Raw genomic sequence first — 27941 nt, 5'->3', positions numbered from 1 at the left:
CTTGTACCACTTTTATTACTCACATCTATATGTCACGGTCAAAAAGGAGAAAAAGGTCAAATTAAGCAGATTATAAAATAGGAAACAGGATTGTATTTAAAATGAATATGTAAAAAGTAGCTGATCACTTACTCAGAAAAGTTAACCATTATTCCAAGTCAGACCATGAACAACAGAATACATGAAACATTCAAAAGTGAAAGGTTTGGGTAAAATGAATTTTTTTTGTTTCCAACCAAAAAAGAAGAGCAAAAATGTACATTTCTGTGGTTTTTGCTGAATGGTCTGGAGCATAAATCTTGTAACTTAATGTGATGGTTACAGGAAGTGCCTAAAAGAAAGGTTAATTTCAGATATAAAGTACAGTTTAATTCACACCAACAAACAAGTTTGTACAGCAGTGATTGTGTCCGACAACACCATCAAAATCAGGAATTTATCAGAACAGCAGCTTTGGCATGATTTGAAAGTGCCAATGGGTTAACAGTCTATTAAATGCCTTAGGGGGGCACTTATCAGAAACCATTTAAGAGTCATTTTAACATTTGACAAGGGAAACAGAAATATAGGTGAATATTAATAACTGCTTTATTAGGAATTTGGCTGTATTATAATACAGAATACTGTATGTGGGCACAGGGAGTAAGAGAGACGCAAACAAAACTTGCAAGCTTTAGCTACTTTCAGTTGAAAATAGTTGCCAACAGAGGTTTTGTTGCACCGAAGCACAGAAGGCAACTTGAAAACCCAGTAATCCACACAGACTTTGTCTATTGCTTTCAATTGTTCTATTTCCACAATTTCAGATTTTTTCTCAGAATATGTATTTCGACTTAGCTCAGGCATGTTTGCATACAATCAAAGCTAATGTCGAGGTTAGCCATGTAAGCTACACAATGTGCAGACTCTCAAAACTCTCCTACTGTTGTGCAGACTTTGTCGTAAAAATAATTCCAATACTCAAGTCCCCAGATAACAAAAGTTTGAGGGTGGCTTTACATAAGGAAGCAGTTCAAAAATGTTTGCTTTGGGAGAAAATATCTCTACATTTATGGCGTGGACTTAGAAAACTTTTTACATGCATATCAAAGCTATAGCTCACAAAGGAAAGGGATAGGAAGTTAACAAAAGAAGCAAAGTAAGAGCTCTTTAATCTAAAAGCCACCAATGTTTTACAGACACAAAGCTATTGTATTAACAGCTTGATGAAAAATGGAAGACATGCTGGAGTCTTAGGCACAATGTTTCTTTGTAGTACATACCTTCTAACATGTTGGACGTGTCTAAATGCTAAACAGCCAACGTTAACCACTATCATGTTCACTTGGTGTACTTATTGTAGTATGTTAGCTTGTGTTAGCATCAGCTAATTAGCACGGAAAACAAAGTACAGTTGAGGTATTTGGCCATAAACCAAAGTACTGAAATGTTGACCTGAAAAGTTAAGTAATCAGAAATTATATTACATTTTATTCTGAGGCAAACATACATAATTTCATAACATTTTATCTAATACTTGTTGATATATTTCACTCAAAACCAAAATATGGAGCCAGTACAAGAACTATCAGTTCTTGATCTGGGGACCATAACTGTTAGCTTAAAATTTATACAATAGTTATAGAGATATTTCTGGGCCTACTCAAAAATGTAATAACAGTTGTTTTACAAAATAACATGAGGCCTGTTTAGCATCAATCATCCAGTGTACTCACAGAGTCTATGTACCATATCATATATATTCATATATAAAAGTGTGAATTTTAACAAAAAAATAATAGTCCATAAGTGTGTACACAATACATATTGTAGACAAAACAATGACATGTCAATATATATTAAATGCACAACTGTATTATTTCATGTATCATAGATTTTTCAACAATTACAGAGAACAATAAGAAAAAAAAAGTTTGGTTTACTGCAAAGGTCTTCCAACTGTCATGAAAAATACACTATAACAAACACACTCTCCATTTTACTTTCAGGTTGTTTTATTGGTGAATCAACATGCATCCATGTTCCCGGGGGAAGAGGCAGCGCTTTGTGAAAAACAAACTTGGCCCTTTGGTTCTTCGCACTGTCCTTTCACCATCTGACAGGCAGTCAAGTCAATGTCAGCCCTTCTTCTTTCCTTCAAAAGTCCCCTATGGTTTGGTCTTGTGTGATGGTGCTCATAGGCAGTTCATTGTAAAATACAAAAAAAAAAAAAGAATACGGCACCGTTGAAGGATGCCCCACTCATAATTGTGAGTGCGAGGCTATACACCAAGCAGTATCCCCATGAAATCTGAACCGTTCTGTATTGTTATGGAAGCACCGGCTGCATTATCCACGAATATGGAAGTGTACTGGCCAGCCTGAAGAGGAAAACATACACAATGCTGATGATGTGAAAATGCCCAATTTTTTATATATTCTCTGCTTCCTTGTACTTTTGCTCACCTGTAGCTCCAGCAGCCCCTGAACGCTGACAGTAAATATCTTGCTGTTACTTTCTAATCCAACGATCATCTCCAGTGAGCTGAAATGACATCAATAAGAAAATGTTTCAAACATGTCAAAGCTGCATTCCTCAACACTTTGGTAAGTTAAATCAAGTGTAAAATACCTTATATGAATAGGACAGATAGACATTTGGGAAAATATGAGTCCTTTCTCGCTAAAAAGTTTAGATGGCAGGATCATGGAGGATTTCTCCATGACAAGTTTTCTAAATTCACAGGGAATTTTATTCTTTAGTCTCTATTATATAGCATTTTGAATTTCTGTGTGGCTAACGACAGCATGTACGCCAAGGCAGGGCTCAAATTAGGGGGCCAATAAATTGTTTCTTTCTCACTAAAGTGTTGATTTTCATGTCTTCAGGAGAAATCAATGAGCATACGTTCCAAAGGTCCTATGTTTCCTTGTTTGATATATAAATATCACAGAGTTCTGATTTTTGTATTTGTTCCAGATTTAACTCCTCTCAAGTTTGACTATTTCAGAAATACAGTCAAATTTTCTATTGGAACAAGGATGATTATTTTATTCCTTTGCCAAGGCATGAGGTGAAGAAGAGATTTGTGATCATTAGAACATGACTGGTGGTAAACAAGATTACACAAAAAGGAACGTAATGTAACTGAATTACACGAGACGAGAGTTGGAACATGGACAGTGGAAGAACCAAAGAATCATTCTTTGGTTCAGATGGCTATCACTATCATAGCCGAGGATTGACTCTTTGGGTGCTTTCTAAGCACTCCAAGTTTGTAAACTGACGTCATCTTTACTTCTTTGAGAAGTTCCCATAGTACATCATCATATTAAAAAAAAAAAAAAACTCTTCATACTGTAGATTTGTATATACCTAATGTTTATTCACTATTTTTTATTTTATTTTATTTTATTTTATTCTATTTGCTTGTTTTCACTTTAATTGTTTACATATCTTTTACTGTATGCTGCTGCAAAACACCAATTTCCCAAATTGGGATGAATAAAGTACTTATCTATCTATCTATCTATCTATCTATCTATCTATATTATATAATAATATGATGATGTATTGTATATAGATATAATATTTCATAATAGAATATTTATTTCTAATGTTATCAGTTTGTTAACTCTTTTATATTTGTGTTGTTATTTTTTTGTGGGTCTACAAGAATAGATTTGCATGTTTTAAACCAAACAATTTTTGTCATGCTGTTCTTTGCCAGAGCACCTCTTCTCACCTACTGTCTGAGATACTCTAATAACTTCAAGGAAATCATGTAACTAGCCTGATTGTGTGCAAAAGTAATCAAATTGAACTACCAACACCACAAAAGCTTAATAGTTATCTAATCCAAAAAAAGATGTAAGTAAACAGTTGATAATTTGTTTTATGATTATATATGGTCCTTGTTTAGCAACAGACTTCACATGAAAGGGTGGGCAAATACTTTTTGTCTTAGGAGAAGTTTTTTGTTTATGTCTATTGGAGTAAAAGATGCCCCAGACCCTGGCTGCAGTCAGTGGTATCGTACTTGACAGGTTTAGTTTGATTTAAAAGAACTGTGTTGCGGTTGCTGTGTTAGTGCAGTTAATTTTTTTAAAAAGTACAAAGGCTCTCATCTAGACCCCGGTGCACTCCAAACAAGGGGAGAGAGACCCACTGAAAAGTTGGATACATTTACAAAAGAACTCCTTTACAGTTCTCCTGAAATGAACACAGTACAGTTCCTGATTCTGGATTTCAAGCTTACCTTATTTTAGTAAACATAGAAGCTTTTGCTGATTACAATTCAGTACAGGAGTTATAACATAGTTTCCTTGCAGCATATCTTTATTTATGCATGCAACATGGGACCTCCTGGTGATGTTGTAATTACTTTAAAGTCTCAAAAAATTCTTTGACATCTCCTCTAGTAAAAAATGCCACTATTTATAGCCAACTAATATCCAACCAGCACATTTATCTATACATACAGCATTGATTGGGAAATTTGTTCCATCAACAAAATATATGTAAAGGAAGCTGTCCAATTAGACTGTGACCTCATCCATAGGTCTTCTGTCAGGCATCTATTGGTTCGATTTAAAAATGTCTGTACGAACGGCAAAGCAAACCAGAACTCATTTCTGTTTTGCTCTGTCGCCTGAATCTGAACTTCATCTGTGAACGCATCCCAAGATATTGCCTCATTATGTTCATGTTTCAGAATTGTTGAAAGTCTTTCATCATCAACAATCAAGACCTGCACATATTCCGCTAAAGGGATGGAGCAAAATCCATGTGACACAGCTAATTAAAATGACTTACCAGTTTACCATTTTGTGTCTGAACCATCTCTGACATAATCAGTATTGCCTTGTTATTGTCAGCTCGATTTACCAGTCAGACCAGACAATCAAGGCTTTTCAGGGCCTTAAAGTAAGAGAGAGTTGCTAAAATGAAGCCTTTTAGGCAGGGGGTGACAAGAAGAAAAAAAAAAGATTCCTGTGTGTTGCTTGTTCTAAACTAACATTAGTCACAGTACACAACTATTCAATAGTCCCATTGTTTGTTTTACAGCGCTTCTGGAGATCTGTGGGCCACTGTAAATGCCGAGCTGTTGCTTGACCACTGTTGGGGTGGTTAAAACCAAAATTACTTATTATTGTTCTTTCACTGTTGTTAATATGAGTTGTGGAGTGAACATTTTTTATAATAACGTCACTATTGCATCATACCATCATTTACTTTGTCATTAGCTTGGCTCCCCGATGAGAATTCCTCCCCGCTTCTCCAATCAGAGAGCGCGCTGACCGCTGCCTACTGCAGGTAAGGTACTAATTACTAACGAGTATGTCACACAAGTCCACATCAAAAAACCCCAACCATCCTTTCAAGCATTAAAAATGACTTGTGAAGGTATTAAAAACGAGGTAGTTAAGGGATTAAAACTGACAATATTTCAGTCAGGAAAACATCATGGTTTGCGTTAAAACAGACCCTGTAATAACATATCACCTTCAAATATTCTTTTCTTGGATGACTTGATGTCAAGGGAGTCCCACCCCTTTGGCTAAACATACAGACCATGCTGGATACACAAACCACACGTCTACTTGAATAGTTTACTTTTGAAATAGTGCTTTATGGTATGAAAAAAAATACTGATTTTCTGTTCATCGGTACAAACACAACGTTTTTTTCCCTGACATTTCAACATTTTGCCATGAGACCGAACTGCAGGCATTACTTCGGGTGTGTGCTTTATCATTTAAAACAGTCTGTGGTTTTTCTTGTCTGTATGCCACCAGAATTTCAGAATATCTTCCTCTTGGATGGAGATTATTCTTTCATTTTGGACAAGAGGCAGAAGTTCCATGGACCGGGCCTGTCCCTTTTTCATATTGATAATCTTTTATAGAGGTTAATTTGATTACTTTCCATGCTTACTTTATTTTTAAAGAGTTACTCTGTGTAAACACGAACCCCTATTTCCATTCTAGGCAAAGCTATGTTAGCTAGCTGCTGCCGTAGCTTCACATTAAGATATCGATTAAGCCATTTAACTCAATGCAAAAGATATAGCGAACAAACATATTTCCCAAAAGTTGAACTTTTTCTTTAACGATTCAGCATCCTCAGTATGCACAGATGGTTACGCTGCAGCCTTCAGCCACACAGTGAGAGAACTGGCTTGTGTTAAGTGGAAAATTGTACATTTTTGCAGCAAATCAATCATGTTTGACTTCGCTCCAACTGCCATCACAACGAACCTCATTTCACATTCTCTGCATTTTCATGTGTGGGAGGGTGAGACTCGCTGGGGTTCTGGCTCAAAAAGCAAAAGCCAAGCACTCTTTTGGGTTAAGTAACCCATCATAATAGTATTATTTATACATTCCCCTCATTGTACCATACTAGAGGAGAGACTGCGGAGCTCTGCAGAGTCCTGGGAAGACTACTGGGAGCAATTCATTTAAAACATTTTCTCTGACTTTATGTAAATAGAAATTTTGAAATACTGGAAAGGTCTGGGATTGGCTCAGCATTTCTTTTCCATGTAGACCTCTGCTATCATGTATGTCATTATCTGCCTCCTACATCCCAAACAAGAGCACTGCTGTGCTGTTGTATATAACTTGCTGCCCGAAGTGTCAAAGGTGAGTCTATAAAGATTAGTTTGGCGACATGGACGAAGGCTCTAAATGAGAAGACACTTCCTTTAAATACCTATGCTGCTTTTATACAGGAAATGCCAAACTGGTTCCATACAAAGTACAACAGACGACACCTTTAACAGCTCATAAACCCTGGAGAAAGTTAAGGCAGCATTTAACACCTATAAAATATCACAGTTATAAGAGAAATGTAAACAAACTGTCAAACCAAGAATGTTAAGAATTCAAAGTGTAGTTGCTGTGGCCTAAAACAAAAATCTAATGATCAGGTTTATTGAATCTTCTTCCTAATCGTGGGGTTTTTATTCAAGAGCATGCCATAACAAATGCAAACCACATGGTTACACTGCTAAGCTGCATTTGTTTTGGACGTGGTGATGAGTGCCACCCATCCTCAGCATTTTTAAACAACCTTATAGAATACCTACGTGTATCTGTGGCAGAGTGATTCAATGCAGATCAACACCCGGACATTGTCTCTGGCCTTAAGTTGACTCTTACTCCTCTTCACCTCGTTGTGATCTGTAAGGAGGCAAAACATTTCCTTTCACATAAATATAGTGGTTCACAAAAACATGTGCTCCCCTCTTGATTTACAACAGTTCTAGTTACCCCTGTTTTATGGCAAGTTGTTTCCCTGGAAAAAAAACGTTTAATGTACTGTTGGTATACTCCGTAACACCTGTAAATAGGTAATTAAAGTACTGCATTTCCACAAATGGAGGATTATTACCATCTTCAACAGCTGTGAGGGGTTACGTGAAACAATTCAGCAATGTAATGTAGTCTTACTGTTTCAGCCTCACTATTAACTGTCACTGCAGAAATACCAACTACTATTCACTGCAAACACTTTAAACTGAAAAGGTGGCTTTAATCGAGAAGCAGTCACTGGAAATGTTTTTATTGAATTAATGTGCATAGATGTTTGTTGTTTGACTTTGTGCAAGACAACGAGCATTTCACGAAACATAAGAAAAACAGACAAAATACAACTGAACTGAAAACATTCTTCACAAAACGCATCTGATCCAAAACCACCAAAAATGATAAATAAATGTAATGTTTCAATAAATATACAAAACAATTGTTTTTGCTCTGGTGTTTCATGAATTGTTGTCTTGTATGTAATGTTTTGTGCTCTCTGATTTATTGTTGTGTTTTGTGACATGCTGTGGTATTTTTCAGGGCCACCACACTTGTTAGACATTGCACTGATGGAGCCAGAGAAAGATCAGCCGAAGCACCTCCAACTTCTTTGTCAGGCAACCAACTCATTTTAAGAAGCTTTAAAATCAAACTACAGCTACTCAGGGTATAGTTAATGTTTTTATACGTTCAAACGTTCGATTGGCTGCACTGTAGTTGTTTTGCTGATGTATTTCTGAATTTATAGATCCTCTATAGCCCCAGATTTGCAGTGTTACACCGTATTTATGGTCATCATCGGTAAACACAGATGTTTCCAAATCAAGCAGACTGAAATGTTGAGAAATATATGATTGATAATTTTTATCAAATTCAGCTGAATAAAGGTTGTTCCTTGACTGTTTTAGGCTACTTGTTACTAAACTCTGTGAGTTGTTGAGTTTGATGATGAAGTTTAACAGAAGGAAAAAAAAGAAAAGAAAAAACAAGTATGAGGGTGAGGTCAATCCAAACACTCACTCTCTGCAGGGAATTAGCCAGCAGGAGTCTGAACACCCATGTGGCTGGACTGTTAGTGTGCAGAAGCTTTAAGGCTTTGGTGCGTGAAACACTGCATAAAGGGAAGTTATTGTGATTTACCAATGTGGACATTAGCAGAGAACTGGTAGATCCCTGTGATAGGAGCTGTGAACCTCCCAGTTGACTGGTCCATTCCCGACCCTCTGAGGAAGGCCCCTTTAGCTGGCGGCTGAAAGTACAGGAATACTGAGGTAATAAGTGTACATTTTTATCAAAACAATATATGCATGTGTTGAGACATCAACATTAAGGATCAGTTACATAGCCCTATGTGCGTACAATGTCAGTTACTGTTTGCATGAAGGTGGTTATTTAGTGTAATCATCAGATCAAATGGAACTTTGGTAAACTTAGAGTGGTCAGTTGACAAAAGCAAGTAATGTTGACATTGTGGCCTGCTGAGTCCAAACTGGATTGCAGATTGCATTTTTCATCTCTCCTGATAAACTTCTCCACAGTAAACTGTGAAGAAATCATGAAGCAGTTTTCTAAACACATATTCTAAATGAATTACTAACTGAGATAATGTGCTGCATACTGATAATTAGGAAATTTGCTGTTATGACAGCTTTGCTTCCTCTTCATTAACTCTGGGAAAAAAAATCTAATTTGAACAATCCTGAGAGCAGACAGAAAAGAACAGAAGAAGAGTTATATCCCAACTGACAGTGCTAACATGTTCAATACCCAGCCCTGGTGTCATCCCTTCACCACCGAGACAGTAGTATGGATGAATTCCACAGTTCCACATTAAGGTGTGCCCAGGGGGCCTCATTTATTCAAACATGAGCTGAACAAGTTGTAAAATGTGCAAAGGAACTATTTCGATGAACAATAACACTGGTGTTCTCCAAACTCACACAACTTCAGCACAGCTATAGTGTTTCACTTCTTCTGTTACAAATGGTCGTTACTGTGTGAGACAGTGAGTAATGATGTGTGTGGATCATCACAATCTCCTTACCAATAATAAGTGAGCTTACACAGTGTATTTTCCGACCATATACACTTATAACACCTACAAGAACCACTACAGTCATGAATCACAATTCATTCAACGCAGATTAATCCAAATGTCCAGTGTCATTTTGAAGCCAGAATCCCTCATTTATTTGTCTTTGTAAATGTTGCACTTTATCAACAGTTTAATCACACTGCAACAACAAATATACTTCCAATTAGCATTGTATCTAAGGCTCTGCAGTCATTTTAGTGAAGAAGACTTGTGCAATATATCATTTCTTTCAGTTTCTTTCACTCACAAAAAGTTATGCATGCTTTTATTTACTCTTACATAATGCATTTTGCACAGGTATTAGTCAGGGCTCTTTCAACCAGCTCCAAATGACCCAAAATACTGCTTCTTGACATATAACAAAAAGGCCCAAACACATCTGTGCATACATGTCTTTACAATTCAAAAACCTTTCATATGTTGTATTGACTTGTTATTATTCCAATATATGCCTTTGTTTTGATGGTATGAAAGTCACCCATGCCATGGACACTCATGCACCCCATGCCATCACAGACCAGAACCGGGTGCACCGGGTGTTATTTCCCCAAAAGTCGCTGAAATGTGGTCTCATTTGACCACAGAAAACGTCCACTGTCTTTCTTTCCATCCGAGATGAGCTTGTGCTCAAAAAACTCAGTGTTTTTTTTTGTGCACAGGTGATATATGGCTTCCTCTTTACAGGTTACAGGTTACATATCTGGATACAGCAATGAACTGAGAGAAAATGGTTTTCCAAAGTAGTCCTAAGCCCATGTGGCTATATTGATCATAGTGTTGTACCGTATTAGGGTTTGCAGATCACTTGTATCCAACAATGGTTTCTTTGCTTAGCCTTCATGCACTGAGAGTTCCTGAGTCTCTCTGAATCTTTTCACAATATCATGAACTGTTGATGCTGAAAGACCAAAGTTCTCTGCAATTTTACATTGCAGAATCTTTTTTTCAAACTTTCAAACTTTTTAAACCAGTCTTTGCTTGGAAAGACCAAGCCTTTTATGGCCTTTATACCCAATGCTGACACCCTCATGCATCATCAGTTAATCTGCTGACTGTAGGATGCTGTTACTTGTATATTCTACATAACCTTCTCTTTCTTTTTCTATCTAACAACTTTTTCGAGTATGTTAGCTGGCATCCAATTATGAATTTGTTTTTATTTTTGCAATACAATAAACTTGGTCAGTGAAAACAGTGAAAATCATCTATTTAGTATTTGTGTCTGTAAAAAGGAATTTTTTAAAAAGATTTATGTTTATTGCATTTTAGAACATCTCCAAACTATTGTAGAGGTTTGTACTTCGAGGTCAAAATTAGTGACAAAAGGAGAATGGGCCCCCACATCATGGTAATTTAGTACAGCAGAAAGTTAATCAGTTTGAGTATACTGTTTTTTCCCTGGAAATTTATCATTATACCTGGTTAGAAGTGATTCTAATAGTGTGCAAATTTTCCAGCACAAGAAGAAACCAATAGATCATATATTGGTTTTCTGCCTGTTTGTGTCCTTCATTATGGCCTCTTTCTGATTCTGCAAAAACATTCAAATATAACTGCCCCAGGTCTTAGTATTGCAGCCTCACAAACACAGTGTTGTGTTACTGTGTTAAATAGTAAAGTAAAGCTTAATTATCCCTCCTCCAATCATGTCAGTCTGTCCTAACAGGGCATACTTCTTCCTCTACAGCATGCTGTTTCAAATAGTGTCTATTTCTGTCCTCTCCACACTTTATTCCAAGTCAGAGACAGAGTGTCTTTTGTATGCTGCCCAGAGAGTGATGTGTAGAATTGAAAAAGTAGATATTTTTGACCAAAGAGGCAGTCTATGTCTCAGAGTGGCACTGCATGCTTTGCCAGTGCCATTTACTAGGGAGTGGATGATCCTCTCATAATCCTCCCTCATGCAAAGTAAGCAACGATTACCAAACACTCACTCTTTCACAGTTACAGCATTGAAACAAAGCATGTAACCGTGCCGAGGAGGATTAGCCAAAACTTTACTTTTTGCAATCAGCGAGCGAGGCAGAACCGATTCATAAACATTTACTTGGTTTCAAACAAACTTACTGTCTGAAAGTTCTGGAGCTCTACCAGAGTCTTCTTGTCCACCACCACAGGTCCCTTGAGCTTGCAGTGGAAAGCTTCTTCTATTCGGCGGTAGGAAGTCATTCCCTCCAGGGTGAGGAGGGTGGTTGGTAGCTGGCTGGGGCTGGTTTGCCTGTCGGGTGCAGCCGCTCTCCTTTCTGTAGCCTCTGACAGAAATAGCCAAGTTATGACACTGAACAACTTCAATGCAACTTTACAACTGTTCTATGATGATTATGTAGTGAAATCATTTGAATACTCTCCATGTGCCTCTCGAAATGTTTAATTTAATTTGTAGGTTGTCTCTACAAAATTTAAAGAACAACAGCCTAAATGGCTTAAAGAAGAGTTGAAATGTGCGATGGAAAATGAACATGCTTCTACCTTTAATCATATCTTTAAACTCCCGGAGAAGAACTTCCTGGGTCACTTCAGCCCCCGGAGAGCCAGGAGGTCCCTGGGGGCCAGGAGGGCCAGGGGGACCAGGTGGGCCAGGCTAATGAAAGACACACACACACACAAAATATTGTCGTGCTGAAATATCATCTGAAAAACAATTACTGTTACATACAGATAATCAGTGAAAGGAAGTTTATTTTGAAAAACTGCAAGATACAGTCTATCTGCAGGTTTTTTTTACCAGGGGTCGTTTGCGTTTGCGACACTTTCCCTGAAAGTTTGCGACAGGTCTTTTGACAAAATCCATCCATGACCCCAGTGGATCCACCCTCTGGTGGTCAGGTAGCTACAGGAAGAAAGAAGCTAACCATTAAGCAAATATGAGCATCAATCATGCAAACATAAGAATTGTAGTTTAATCAACAACGGTGTGAAAAGATTACAACCCATAGATGGTCCCTTTCAGGAAGGAAAGATCATTTTAGACTGATTTTCTTTAAAGCCAAACATGCTTTACTGCAAACCTGCAAAAAGAAGGACCAAGCATTTTGCAATAAGAAAAGTCTGCCCAGTGGGATGCAAAGGAGCTACAAAACTAAATCTGATTAATTATTATTCCTTCCATTAAACCATCTTTGGAAAAGCTCTCTCTAAGATACAATTAAATGGTGCCGGACACCAGGGAAGATCGAGTATAGATACCTCCTTCCCTTCTGTCCCTCCTGCCCAGTCCACTTGCACGGCATTTCACTTTGCCATCAGTCACCAACCTCCGCCAGAAGCTTCCCGTTTTGCTTATTTTTACTTTCCAGATAATTCACTCAGGTGCCACGTAACTACTTATTTGCACCAACAGGCTGGGATGAATGTAAACAAACCTTGTCGAAGGATTTTTTTTTTTTTTTCAGCACATGAAAATTTCCATGAGCACCCTGGTGAAAAATGAGTCTGCCCGTCTGTGTGATGTTGATTTTTGCGGACCACAGGCCTCGATTACTGTGGTTCATAACTAGAGGACAAAGCGGCCAACACTTCCCCCCTCACCCAAAGACAGAGTCACTTTTTTCTTTTATTAATACAACTCATTTTAGTCTTATAAAGATTGTTAGCAAGATAGCACATGTATGTAGAACATGCATGCAATTGTGAGGTATGTTTTAGATATTGCGTGTTTTCGAATGCTCTGCAATACTTCATTTATCATAAATTTATTGTACATCTGTTTGATCTGGATCTGTTTGAGAGATAAGAAAGTAAGAAGGCCTCTGAAAGCAACATTTTTATGTAGAGTGCTCCAACTGGTTTGTTTTCATTTTGGTAACATGTAAGGCTGAATGAATTCCAATTAAAGCGAGTGCAAATCTTACCCTAACCCTTCCCCAAATGTCAAAAGCCTTCAGTTGAGATAGAAGAGGAGATAAAGACGAGCCATGGAGGTGAGCTGTCTAAAATGGAATTTGTTTAAGTTTGGCAGCAGCACACGGATCACTTATCTACTAAACCAACATGCCCCTTTCTGCACTGTTAAATACTTGCATCTTGTTCCACCGCAGCAAAGTAACTCCTTGTTTGTCTTTTAAGTTGGTATAAAAGTCTGTTTTCAGCATCTCTCTCTCGCTCTCCCTCTCTCTCTGGCAGAAGACAAAATAAACAACTTAACAGGCGCTGTACTGGCTGCGTGTCAATTACTCTTGTGTTTCTGTTGTGATTTTGAGACTTGGATACAGATAAAAGCGAGACTGATTGGGTCGGGAATAGTTTTAGACTACTCAGTACTGTCTCCATTAGACTGGAGGCCTATTGGAGAAACAGTTTTTTGCCATAATCATTTTTCATATTTAGTGACATGTTGGTTCTTTAAACTTCACTGGAAATAACTGACATCTTTAAAAAGTGTAAAACTTATTAGTCAATACCACTCCCCCATCTGTTTGCTAAATATGAGGCTAACATTGGTAGAAAGTTCATTTTCTTTATAGCAAAGACTGGAAACGGCAAGCCTGACTCTGCGAAGGTCAATAAATCTGCTTAATAGATCTGTACATAAGGGTTTCATATTGAAGTCAAACAGATTTCCTACCTGTACTTACAACATCTAAGTTGTAACTGCAACAAAAAGCTTATTTGGCTGACACTTACCTATCACAGCAATATCAGCGACACACAAGTGTGTTTACCTTGTGACCAAACACTCTTGAATGTCACTCATTCATTAGTAAGGAAGTTGGAGGGATGGTCTTATCAGAAGCGGCATTTACACTTGATATGTTTACATGATACTGGGGAAAATACTAGTTATTGTGTTACTCTGACCAAAACCAGCCTTTTAAAATAGATGTAACCATGTTAGTCTATCTGGAAACTTGCAAAATCAAACTTCTCAAAGTCAAAGTAACATAGCAAGATAATAAGAACAGGAGTCAAATTACTCCTCCATGTATACACTTAAATACACTCAAGCTGGCCTTTGGCACTCTGTGCATACTCCACAGTTTCCATCCAGTACACAGAAGAAGAGGAAGCAGTCAGCAGCATAGAATAACCACAACAAATAGTTTGCATGTTTCTGTAAAAACAGTAAAGCCTATGGGAATTTCTTAAACAGCTAAATTTCTAAGGAAGTTGTTCTCATTCACATTCACTTTCGACTGCTCCAATAAAATCCTGATTTTATAACCACATTGTTATTAGACAAAATCACCATTCAAGTAACTTCAAAACAACATCTGTGCAGTGAATTAAGCTAAACTACATGCATGATGATCTCCCACAGCGAAAGTTTGAAGCGGCAGAATACATAAAACGTCATTTTTATAATGTATTTACTGTGGCATCTGACATACTTCAGTCAATGAATCAGTTCCCCTTCTGTGCATGTATAGCAGTGCAAAGCAGAGCTGTCCAATTTGCTGGTCAAGTCAAGGTATAATCCTAACTCAACTTAACTGTGCATATAAACATACTGATTGTGGTGACAAAAGTAGGCAAGCACCAGTGCATACCAGGGCCATTGATGTCCACTGTCACTCACATGGCTTAGGGAGGGCTTGACTGGGGCTCCTTTAGGACTGGAGGCCAGGCCTTTTGGCCCAACAACTGCCCTTAGGACAGAGAGCAATCTCTGACATGAGGTGGTGTCAAGGAGTAAGGTGTGGTTTACCTGTGGGTTAGGGTGAGGAGACCAGGTGCCAAAGAATAAAGTTCAGCAGCTCATCGACTTGTGAATTCTTTTGGCTACGTTGTAGTTTTTAAAAAAAATGCTACAGCAACGGACAGGGTGTCTGATGATATTGGAGCTCTGCTCTTAATCTGGGCAGAATATGTTGAACAGTTCAAAGACAGCTCGAGAGTGTCGACCATAATGTAGATATAATGAAGCAAATAACTGCAAAGCTGGATATCTCCTCATCACATTCAATCTTGTATTGTAATACCTCTCATTGTCACTGTAGTGCTCTCTGTCCCCCTCCCACCAAAATAGCTTTTCAACTTAATTTCCACAGATCCTTTATTCTTTTATCTATATTTTGTTAGTATGATTTCCACAAAGAGAAAACAACAGCCACAGCCCTCTCCATTACAGGTCACGTGTGTGTCCCGTTAGCCTACCGGGCACCCAGAGTAAATTATCTTAACTTCAACCAAAATGTTAAATGAGGAAGTTGAGTAACCTTTACCACGAGGCAGCATATTGTGTAAGGATTTCAACACTCCAGGCCCAGTGGCCCCGTAATTGAAACACAAAGAGGGTTTTGGCTTGGAACTTGAAGCCTCTGGGAGGTACAGCGCTCGTACTGGCCTTGTAGTGCAATTGGGGCTACTGTCTGGTTGGGTTAAGGAACCAAAACTATTTGGTAAGTTTTAGAAAAAGAACACAGTTAATCCTGATATACACATATCAACAATGTTATGAAAAATTTGGTTGATTCATCCTTAGTGTTACAGAATGAGACCAAGCATCCTGACAAAACATCTGTATAACACAGAAAATCAGAATGTGTTCATCTAGTTTGTTTGTTTAGTTTGTTTCTTAGCAGAAAAACTAACATCATTCTGAGCATACATTTGATACGTGTACTTCCAGACAGAATCAGACTATTTCACTCTGTTCCAAGCATTTATGCAAAGGTTGTGGGTCTTCCCAGCAGCGGGTGTTGGTAACAACCAATGGAAATAAAAAATGCACTGAGGTTCCAGACTAATATTTTCTCATTTGTCTGCCAATGCTAAGCTAAAAGTGGTACCAATCTAATCCAAACTAACTTCTTAAAATATCAGACAATTGCTTTAGCATACCAGTTCTGCAAGCTTAAAAAGATATTAACATGTTTGAGGCTGGAGGTAAGCATGCTGCCTTCGGACTTGAGTCTGTGACACTCTTGAACAGCTCTGTGCTGTGTACACATTTTGTTCTATAAAGTGTTGTCATAGTTAACAGTCTTCTTTTCCAGAAATTCAAAACAGTGCAAGTTGGCCCACACATGCAACTTATAATTACACATCTTATCCATTCGCAACGTAAAAATAAAAAGCAACATATCATTGCCAGGAAATCTGTCATACTCTGCATGTTATCCAGTGTAGCACACACCATTGTAATTAAACCATTAAACTGTTCCCCTCAGGGATTTTCTGTGCTCAGGGAAGAAAAGCTATAACCAAGGTAATTATTACCTTTATTTCTGAGCTAAGAAATAACAGCAAATCACTGTATAAATAATTGAATCATCAGGTTAAGGAGTGATCAGATCTTTCCATTAGATACATTGTGTTCTCTTATTGTCGATCTGTTCTGTCAAATAATTCCAAGTAGTTGTGATGGCTGGGACGGCATACACACGTTAGTTGCCAAAAATTGTCTGATTCATTGTATGCAGGTGGGTATCTGTCTCAACCAAGAACTTCAAAGACTGTGCATATTCACACACAAAAACCATATCACTCACTGACGCAGAAAAAAAACTGTCAGAGGTGTTTAATCTCTCAGTTGCAGCAACAGACTATAGTGTAAAGTAAACTATGGATTCCCTGGCATAATTCCGAATCAGCAGGAACAAGTCCTGAACAAAGTGGGGAGGGAGAGATTCCAGGTATCAGTCTGAGAGCTGATGAAGAACACCAGGGCTCTGGCTTTGATCACCGCTGATGTGCGAGTGCCTCACAGTTGTCTCGTCTGTCAGCAACTGTAAGCACACGCCTTTCCAACACAGGCCATGAGAGTGTGGCAGGTATTCTGTGAGAAGATGAGAAACGTAAAGTCTTCAAGACAGCATTTAACCTCATTGATTGGGCTCTAAAGAATGGCATGCATTGTGTTCTGTGATGGGTTTTTTTTATATAAAGATAAACGTTTCAGTACAACATACTTATTGGGGGCATGGCTCAGTCATCTGTCTGTGGCAAAAGTTACCAAATCCACTTTCCAGCACCTAAAGCTCAATAAGTATCATGCCATTTTAAAATCCAAATAAAAACTACATGTCTGTTTCGTGGTGGCTTACATGTCAAAAAATATTTTGGCTGTTAACAATCAGAAGATTTTGGTATGGATTGACTAAGCCAGGCTGTTGTTGGTTACATTTAATCAACCGACAGGACCCTCTGTGCTAGAAAACAAATATCTCAGCCCGCATAACAGAACATAAATTGATCAATTAGCTATTCCCTTCTGCACAATAATAAAGTGAAAAGCCAGAATATTGCTGTGCATTCACATGTAACCATTGTATGTTTTTCATGCCGCTCTTCCTTCTCTATTCTTCTTTGGTTCTTACTTTCCCTCAAACATTCCACGCCGGCACATGAAAAGGCAGGGAGCTCCCATGGACAAAACTGAAATTTGTATACATTTATGTTGTAAGGAGATATTTGCGTTATCAGATGTCATGTGAGTTTCCTGCTGAGATACAGGCCAGCCTCGATAAAGGAATTTCTTTCCTTATCAGCTGGTCTCACAAATGTAGTGTTTTTTTTAGTTTAAATGGGTAAAACATGTTGATGTATAAATCAGTGCTACTGTTCATGGTACAAAACAATTAGTCACATTTTTGGATATGTTCGCTTCTCTCAATGGAATAGACCAAAGTTGTGGATCAGTAATGAAAAACCCATGACACAAAAATGACTCTTCAATGAGTTCTCTACTCTTTGAAAAGTCTCTGAATTATCCAGACAGAAAGAAACTCGTGAAAGCTATTATGAGTATTTATCAAATCTGAAGCCATAGTTTTAAGACATATCATCACAATATGAATCAAACCATTTCAATAATATGCTTGTAAACATTGATGTATCGGTAAGAAAAAAGAAAGAAGCATCATACTATGGCATCTAGTTGAGGTGGGGTTTGTTTTATTGCATCAGAAACTCATCGCTTGAGGAGGAAATCTTCACTTTCACATGTCGCTCCTCCTCCCCTCTCTAAGCTCCTGTATGAGTTTCTGCTACATTCAACTTCAGACAGTCACACACAATGCAGAGATTCCACGTATGTCACAGCAAAAACACAAGCCAAACTGAGTCGAACAGTGCAGACACACACTGCAGAGTTGAATAAACAGCCAGCAAACAGACAGCAAAAATAGCAAAAGACATGCACACATGAGACAAACAGGAGAAAGAATCCAATATGAGTGAATAATATATTGCTAGTTTAATGTTAAGTGAGCTTTTTTTCCCCAACTGCCACCCCTGAAAATGTATCCCCCACCTTGCAAGGTGCCCCCTGTGCTGGCATACGTAGTTCTGGCAGTGTACTGAAATCAGTTCAGTTCAGCCCTATTTATATAGCGCCAAATAACAACAAATGTCAGCTCGAGGCACTCCAAAGATATAGTCCAATTCAAGTCAATTAGAATCCAATTCATTGTGCATTCATCATAGCCCATATTTTTATTATTGCATTTGTCACACTTTCTCCAGCACAGTGAGTTTGGAATCAGTGAATCAGTTTTAAGCACTGTTGATCTATCACAGAGGCCTATAAGGTTTTATTACCCAGAGAAAAATGACTCTTCTGTGTGCACTGTTTTAATGTGTTTTTCATGTAGTTTGGAGAAAATTTGCTAGAATTTATTTGAAGCAATAAAATGGGAAATATTCCCCTGGGGCAACGTGCCACCAAAAACACAAACACAACTGTTAAAACATGTCTCTGGGGCTGCAACTAGATACTGAAACTCTACTCCTCTGCAGGCAGCTCCTGAATTCTTCCACGAGTACGGCTGAACTTATCTTATTTTCACTTCGGCCTTATCTGTTTTTCTACCTGTTCATACACACTCGATGACATGAAACATTTTGCTGCTGATAAAAATGTAGCACATGCAGGTTTGAGGTTGTGCAGGATGATGGAAAGCCTTTTATAATCCCTTGTTTTTACATCCCTGTACTGCTCCCTGTGCAATCATCCATGGATGAATGGAAGGGCCTAACCCGGGGCCGGTGCCACCCTGAGAGGGAGGGATCCCCAGGCTGCGTGGGACGAGGGGATCCTGCTAACCTGCGTGCATCCCAATCCTCATGCCTCCACGACAGTGTTCCCCACCACTGCTCTTCAAAGACACAGATTGCCTTGAGGATTTATCGCAGAGAAGCTAAATACAGTTAGGCATGCAATGTTGACTCTGCTCTCTTTTCACTATATGTATTACACAACTGACAAGCACTGAGAGAAAACATAACTACTCTATTACACTACGAGGATGGTGTCAGTGGCTCATTATATGTTGCAGGAGCGCATTTGAAAGTGTGAATAAAATATAGTTATTATATAATTACAAGTGTGAACACATAGCCTGATTTTAAGTTGCTGCTTCTAACAATTTCGCTATTGTCCCAACAAGTGCATTTCTTTCTTTTATGGGAGTGAAACAACATTGTGTTTATGCTCTTGTAATCGCCAGACACAACCTTGGCTTCCTCTTGATATAAAAAGGCAAAATAGGCTTAAAGAAACCTTGATTGCGGTGTTACATCTGTTTTGTGTACAAATTATAGTTTTAAACCAAGGGTGAGTGCTCATTTTCCCTGTGGTGTGTAAAGTGAGCCGTTGAAAAGCTCTAACAATTCAGATCCAACCCATGTACAGGGTTTGGACGATGGTTTAACTGTGAGCTGAATAGTAATCTAAGTGGTCATAGATCCTCCTCATTTTATACAGTTCGTTTGTGGCTCTTGACTATGTTGCACCGAATGTATTTCTTTTCACACTTTTATGCAACTAATTTGCCCCTGATGGGTTGGGTTACAAGCACATGGTTACAAGAATGTGATAGGTGGTGACGCAAACAGGGCATACTGAATATTAAAAGTTCCAATGTGCTGCATTTAAGGGGGATGGAATGTAATATTAGAAATTCTTGTTATCTGTGTGTAGAATTGTGAAAATAAAGATTTTAACTGTGTTAAATGCCCTCTTATTATCTTCAAGCTAGCCATTTTATGTACAGCATTAAAACAGCAGAGGTTGCATTTCTACTGTAGCCCAGATTAAATGGACAAACCACACATTTCTTTTCCACTGCTAACTTTTACTGTGGCCACAACAGTTGCTCCATTGCTCAGTCGCATGTTAAAACTCGAAATCAGATCTAAATGAAGATCCTTGTATCTGTGCAGCAGAACATTAAGTTTGCACTTTTTTGCTGACAACCAGCATGACTTTCAAGGTAATGGATTTCAGTCTGAAAATTCTTTCATTCATGCATCACATTTGTGTCATTTGCAGATGGAATGGGAAGTATGACTTGGTAAGCTAGAAAAATAGTCCATTTTAAAATGTGGTAGATGTTGTGAAATGGTTTGTTTGAAGGCAAGCCCTTTTTTTTCCCCGACAGTTCTTAACCCTCAACCTAAAGGTTTTTAATGCCTCAGCCTAGCCAGATGGTTTAGGTTCCTAAACCTAACGTAACAGTGAGTGAATTCCAAGGTAAATGGTGGGTTAAGATTAAAAGGTGAAGGAACAAAAATGCATAAAAAGTACTGACTCAGTCATGAGACTAAACTTTAAAGGGGAACTCCGGGGCATTTGAAGCGTGTTTCCATTGCTAGAGGTTGTCAAATACTGATAGTATGACACAGAGAGGTGCGTATCTGCGCTCCCTGTGTGAAGATCGCTCTGTCCGCACAGCATGTCATGCGAGGCTAATACGTGGTGGCTAAGGGGCAAGCGCTAACCCTTCCACATAAAACAACAACTTGCACACAGCAGAAACGTCACACCACTTTATAAACCATCCGAGAATAAAGTCACAAGCCTTACCATCAAAACCATATGCATGGTTCTCACATTACTGGCATGGGGACATTACAAAACAACTTTATAAACAGCATGTAACTCACCGGCTGGTTGTAGGCTCGCGCATGTGAAAGCCCAAAAGAGTCGATGGAGAATAATCCCATATACAAAACAATTATCTTCTCTAGAAAAACTGCGTTCAAGTATTTAAAACATTACAAGAATATTACTGGGCATGTATTGTTGTAATGTTTTAAATACTTGAACGCAGTTTTTCTAGAGAAGATAATTGTTTTGTATATGGGATTATCCTCCATCGACTCTTTTGGGCTTTCACATGCGCGAGCCTACAACCAGCCGGTAAGTGACATGCTGTTTATAAAGTTGTTTTGTAACGTCCCCATGCCAGTAATGTGAGAACCATGCATATGGTTTTGATGGTAAGGCTTGTGACTTTATTGTCGGATGGTTCATAAAGTGGTGTGACGTTTCTGCTGTGTGCAAGTTGTTGTTTTATGTGGAAGGGTTAGCGCTTGCCCCTTAGCCACCACGTATTAGCCTCGCATGACATGCTGTGCGGACAGAGCGATCTTCACACAGGGAGCGCAGATACGCACCTCTCTGTGTCATACTATCATTATTTGACAACCTCTAGCAATGGAAACATGCTTCAAATGCCCCGGAGTTCCCCTTTAATGACACCCCTTTCAGCCTCCTGATGAGGACTTTTTCACCCTTTAATACAGGAGAATGATTCTTTGACGACAGTTTCACAGAAGGCTGAGAAATCTTTACATTTACTTGGACTGTTTAATTTGATTTTCTAAAGAGAGTTGTTACACACTGGCGGCCTGTCCAGGGTGTACCCCGCCTCTCGCCCATTGACTGCTGGGATAGGCTCCAGCCCGCCCGCGACCCGATCGACGGATTCAGCGGTATAGATAATGGATGGATGGATGGATGGAGTTGTTACACACTAGAGGGAATCAGTTGTGATTTCATTTCAAGAGAACCAACATGGCAAATACAAATATTACCATTACCAACAGAAAAAAATCCTTTCTCTACATCTTTCCTCTTTCCTATGTGGCCAAGTGAACAGACTGGCTGTAGTACAAAGCAGATTCTACTTCAAGAGGAAGCTAAGATCCTTCAACATGTCCAGCAACATGTTGCATACCTTCCATAAATCTGTGGTGGAGAGGGCAATCTGCTTTGCTACCATCTGTTGCGGCTGCAGTGTCAGAGCCAGTGACTTAAAGAAACTGAACAAACTGATAAAGAAGGCTGGCTTTGTGCTGGAGCCCCTGGAGCTCATTGTGCAAAGAGGATGCTGTATAGTTGATGTATGAACATAATGGACAATACTCCCCATCATCCACACAACATAATGATTACATCAGAGTGTCTTCAGTCAGAGGCTTCTTCAGCTCTACTCCAACAAAGAATGGTACAGGAGGTCTTTCCTGCTCACAGCAATAGACCTACACAATGACTGATGACGAATGACTTTTTTAAATCTATACCACAACAACATGATATCCTTTGGGATTAATGAAGTATCATTCCATTGAATTGAATTTTTTGTGTCTTTAATGGTGGTATATTGTCTGACAGCCCGATAGCCTATGCTTGCTCCAAACCAAGTAATGGTGTACCTAATGCCAGATGAACATGTTCAATTGAGCAACATTCAAAACTTTGTCTCAAATTTGTTTGACAATTCTATAGAGTATAGCTAAGTTTTTTATATAGAATAAACAGACAATAATTAGGGAACAAGGCAGATTTTGTGACCTCAGGCAAGCTGTCTATATCTGATTATCTGATTTCAGACTTTAAACTAAGCTAACCATCAGAACAATTATTTGAAATTGTATTTAGTCTGGCTGCTGCACAGAAAATGATCACAACTGCAACAATCACAGTGTGTTTCTCCTCATCGTAGGGCACATTATCTGCACCAGCAGGATAAACCTGAAATATAATTCTTTCATATTATCATATGTGGATCAATACTCACAGCTGATTTTACTTGAAACCAGGGTTGACAACTCATGCTTTTAGAAACACGACCAGCATATGATTAGAATCAGGCAAGATTAAGGGATTTCTATGAATCTGACATGAATCCAAGTAAAATAGCTGCTCTGTGTCTGTGAGAGGAAAACACAACCTTGTGGTTTATTTTACTTGCAAGTTCCAGTTGTAATGACAAGACTGCTTATTATTTGTTTCTTTTTCACACTGTTTCTGACCGCTTCATGACGTAATTTCACAATGTTAACAAAGCGTAACCTCTGTTGTTGTCTGACACGTTGAAAGTAGAGTTCATCATCATTTGTAGTTTATGAGAGGTGTGTGCTCTCGCAGTGGCCCTGTTTCCTGTGGGATTTGGCCTTGTCTCTTATGAGTGGGTTGATCCTGAAGGTCCCACACACTGCTGCATTAATCATTACAAAGGATGAGAGACGGAGGTAACAAAAACCCTAGCTTCGAGCTAAATCCAGCTATAACTCAACACGCCAGGCGTGATGTTTGACTCGACTCCCTCCATTACAGTCATTGCAGACCCCTCACTACTCTCGACAGTGACAGATTCCTCTCAACGTAAGAGTGTAGAGAAATAAGGCTTATGCCTTTGACATACTGCTCTAAAAGGTTCACAGAGATCACGATTGTTTGAAATGTTCTTCATTTCGTCAAAAATATTCCCTACAGCTGCAAAACCCCTGAACACCTTGCTGTTGTGATCGCTTTCAAATGGAAAATCTCCAGAGGAATGCAGCGTACAACTGCACGCTGCCAGCAGCCCACACACGGGATTGGTCAAATAGAAATGGCATCATAAGAACTGTTTCCACTGGCCACAAGGGAAAAAAAATGTAAATGTGGGGTGTAAATGTTTGGCTGGTTTGAGAATACAAATTGCTTGCCAAGACAGCTCCAATAGACGTGCTGTTTTCTGTGAGACCTAACAGATGTGTAATAGGGTAAACTTACAAACTGCCCAAGAAAAGCACGCTTACCACTTCTCATGGTGTGTGGCATGCTTTTTTTTTCTTTTTTGAATTCCCTTGAACAGAAACTCAGATAGAGCAGGACAACAAATGCAACCTTACATTTGTCCACTTCCCCAGATGTCAAATCTAAATCTCGGGTTCCATCCAATGTGACAATGTTTGGCAAAGACACTATCTGGCATAACACTGCGTCTTAAGAGTGATTATGTCATTACCATCTGATTGAGGGAGATGAGATGAAAAGAATGTCAGAGAGGGAGGCGCAGGGGCCTAATCCTCACTGAGGTGTTCCCTTTCAGGACCCTTTCTATAGGGCTTTGTGAGGGGCTTACACGGCATGCTGCCCTAGTTTTTCAGGGCCACACCGCCCCTATCGGATGTCCCAGACACAGCGGAGTCAGACTAGCTCTGTGCATGACAGAGTCAATGAGCTGGGAACAACATCACCACAGGTCTTTAAATATCTGCCCACCTAATTTTCCCAGGAGTTACATCACAGCCTGTAAGGCACCACAGGGGGAAGCAGAGTTTGTGAAGACACCCTGCTCCCTGTGGGATGAGACCCTGTGTGTGTGTGTGTGTGTGTGTGTGTGTGTGTGCGTGTGTGTGTGTGGGGGGGTCAATCTTCAACAGGCTTCGGGCCTGACATAAGGTCATCCTTCATAGCTGCTGCTTTTACAGGCCGAACCAAGTCAAATAAACACCGGCAGGCCACAACCACCTACAAAGCGTTCTTGAAGATACAAAGGAGACCTCACTGTGTGGTTTTAAGGTGAAGGGAGGGGGCAGTGGTGGAGGTTGAAGGCTGGTATATAGGGCAGAGAGAGTTACATGAGAATGCCAACATAATGGGTGGGCTGAAAGCAAAACAAGCACCCCGTTGGAAACCCGCACAAATTTGCAACACCAACAAGAAAACCAATAAATAACAGAGTCGAGGGCCAACTGTTACTCCTGAAAATGGAAATGTAACACAGTAATGCTGTTCTGCGAGTGTTTTTCTAATGAAAACAACATTGTTCTTCTCGTGACATTTTTTTAAAAATATCATCTGTTTCTCTTTCTAGAAACAGAAACTCTAAATACTGTATTTGGTCAATCTGAAATCATGCAGCTTATTGGTTATTATCCTGTAACAGAGGTGAGGTGTTGAGATATATGGAATTTTACTCTTAACTAAATGCGCGTTTGTTCACATAGAGGGGAAAATTGGTGGAAGACACCCGCTGCGCGCTCTAATTGATGCATTGATTGGCCTTTGGATGTCCACATTCCTGGCATTCTTCCGGAAGTCATCCATTTAGAGTTTCACACATTTTTGTCCGTCACCCTGTCTGAGGCTTGACCTGGCAGGGCACACCTGTCCTGCGCGGCTTTTACCTTTAGTGCACTTTACTCCCGCTGCACACAGCATGTGCTGACAACAAATGTTCACATATATACACATACATTTGCAGGTTAAGCTCAGACTTTCATATAAAGCTCACAAACGTATAAGAAGCTTACATTTTTTTTGTAAAGAAGTAATTTTAACTCACTACCTTGATGCTTCCACCGACTTCTTCACTGTTGGACAGAGTTGCATTGTACGCCTCTGTGTGTTGTGGAGTGGCCTCTTTTGGCCTCTTTCTCTCTTTCTTGGCATCCACACCGTGCAGAAGAACACACTGAGTCCAAAACACTGCAGCCACCACAGCCAGAGGCCCAGCCCCACACCACATCTTCACGCACTTTCGATCAGCACCAGATTCCCTTATAAACCAGGCCAAATTTTGTGGGGGAGGACCAGTCGTGTTGGTTTGACAGAAGTTGAGGATGCCCACGAGGCTCAGAAACACAAGCAGAGAGAAGGAGACTGGAGGAATGCAGCTTCAGGGACTCCTTGTCCAAGAGACTGTCAGGCTGACTGCCGCCACCGTTCCTCCCCTCTTGATGAGCTCTCAGCCAGCACAACGTTGCAGGGGCACTGTTAAGTCTAGCCAGAAAGCCAAGGAGGCTTACTCAACTATGAAATGTGTCAAGCAGAATGGTCCAAGGGAATGACAGATCAGCGCAGATCTGACAGCAAATAAACCCATTAGTGAGATTTTTCACGCTTTCTGCTCTGTTGGGGGGTGAGGTGTTGGAGGAGGAGGGTTGGGGGGGCACAGGGGGCAAAAGAAGAGGCAGAGAGGAGGGGCGTCCAAAGCCGAGGGTGGGCTGTGACGGCTGAAGATGGATGGCAGTGGTTTCTTTTTCCCCTGCTTTCCCCTGCTGATTCTTACACTGGAGGTAAGAGGTCCACGCTCCAGCACAGGGATGTGGAGGCTGGAAAAGCTGAGAGGTCCACAGAAGCTGGACTTTCATCAAAGGTTGTAGATCAGCATTCAAGTCAATCTGCCTCAGCCTGGGGAGATGCACAAGAAACAAAGAGGAGATGAAGGTCCAGAATTGAATCTTTTCAAGCCTTCCTCTTTTCTCCTTGAAGAAGAAGTAGCTCCTTACTGCTGTCACATGAAACTCTACAAGTAGCAGTGTTTGTTTTTCGTTTTGTTTGGGATTTTTTTCTTGGTTCTGCCTGACAGAGCTCGGGTGCTGCTTACTGACTGCCCCAACAAATCCGTACACTGAGATTTAGAGTCTGGTAGGTCCCGTTTTTGCCTGCTCCGTTGCACTCCCTGCCCCTCTGGTCTCAGTTGCTCCTTTGCTCTGAGCTTACAGGAGGGCTCACAGTGGAGTTTTATCATCTCCCTCCCCCTGCTCCCCTCTCTCTGCCTTGCCTCTTGCTATTGGCAACGCTACAACCGTATTCAGCTGTTTTATCTCATAGATGAAATGCTCGAGAAGAAGAGGCTCTTCGGTAGACAACTGAATTGTGTGTGTGCATGCCTTGTATGAAGGTGTGTAACTATGATTTTGACTCAATACAAGCGTACCACAGCCCAGTGTTTAGATTCAAGCTGGAAATGTGCTTTTTTTGGGACTGCATGTTCTTATCTGGTATAATCTGTTGTTTAAAAATCTGCCAATGAGTCCTGATAGGACCACTGTGCCCACCATTTGTTTTACTCAGTGCTGATGCTCAGCAAAAAGGCTCACCTTAATGGATCTTACAATAGGAAAAGAGTCATAGTACTTATGAGTAAACTTATATTGCAACTGGTCTAAATTGTGTCAATATAAAACTTCTGATGTGAACAAAATGTTTGTTTATTCCCACAATAAGCTGACTTGTCTAGATGGAATTCTGTCGTCAAGTTAGTTCAGTTTTGTTTTTTTTTCCTTACCTTTAAACTTACCAATAACTTGCCATTTTGCTATTACATTTTAACACAGTGCCATCCAGAGGGAGCAGCCTGAAGTACAAAAAACTAAGCAGTACCTTTCCACTTTGGCCCCATTCTGGTGACATCCTACTTCCTGTATTTGCTGGCACAGCTGTGTGGAAACGTAGCAGGAAGCTACAGCCAAAAAAGCATCAAGTTTGACACATAACACCAGAAGCATGGGGAGTCCAACTTCAAAGTAAGACAAGTATCCAACATGAAAAGGCTAATTAAGGCTAATTGAGACACGAGGCTTTACACATCATTTTCAATCATGGCTTTTTTGTGATTTCACACAGACCTGATCCAGTTTGTACCATCTTTTTTCAAACAAAGCATATGGAAGGTTTTTAGATACTTAAAAATTTATGTTGTCAGTATAATTTCCATGAAGTGTCTTTAACTTTAGCATCTTCCCTCCATCTATTTACCATTATCACTTTTAACCAACAAGCATCATGGCAGCACTTCACAAGAATGCATACATATATATTTACATATTG

The 27941-nt window shown here is 39.6% G+C and overlaps 1 protein-coding gene across 1 annotated transcript; it reads right to left on the bottom strand.

Annotated features, from left to right (window-relative positions):
* Nucleotides 1-26819, bottom strand: c1qtnf12 (C1q and TNF related 12). Its single transcript, XM_075475794.1, has 8 exons — nt 25675-26819; nt 12114-12218; nt 11858-11969; nt 11456-11640; nt 8434-8542; nt 7074-7167; nt 2446-2524; nt 1-2360 (listed from the first exon to the last, which is right to left on the bottom strand). Exons 1-8 carry the CDS (start codon nt 25852-25854, stop codon nt 2262-2264), a joined length of 963 nt encoding a protein of 320 aa, XP_075331909.1. The 5' UTR covers nt 25855-26819; the 3' UTR covers nt 1-2261.
* Between the last annotated feature and the right edge of the window lie 1122 nt (nt 26820-27941).

This window comes from Odontesthes bonariensis, chromosome 10 (assembly GCF_027942865.1).
Source record: "Odontesthes bonariensis isolate fOdoBon6 chromosome 10, fOdoBon6.hap1, whole genome shotgun sequence".
Taxonomy (NCBI): domain Eukaryota; kingdom Metazoa; phylum Chordata; class Actinopteri; order Atheriniformes; family Atherinopsidae; genus Odontesthes; species Odontesthes bonariensis.
The sequence above is the reverse complement of the archived record's forward strand: the minus strand, read 5'-3'. Positions and strand labels throughout refer to the sequence as shown.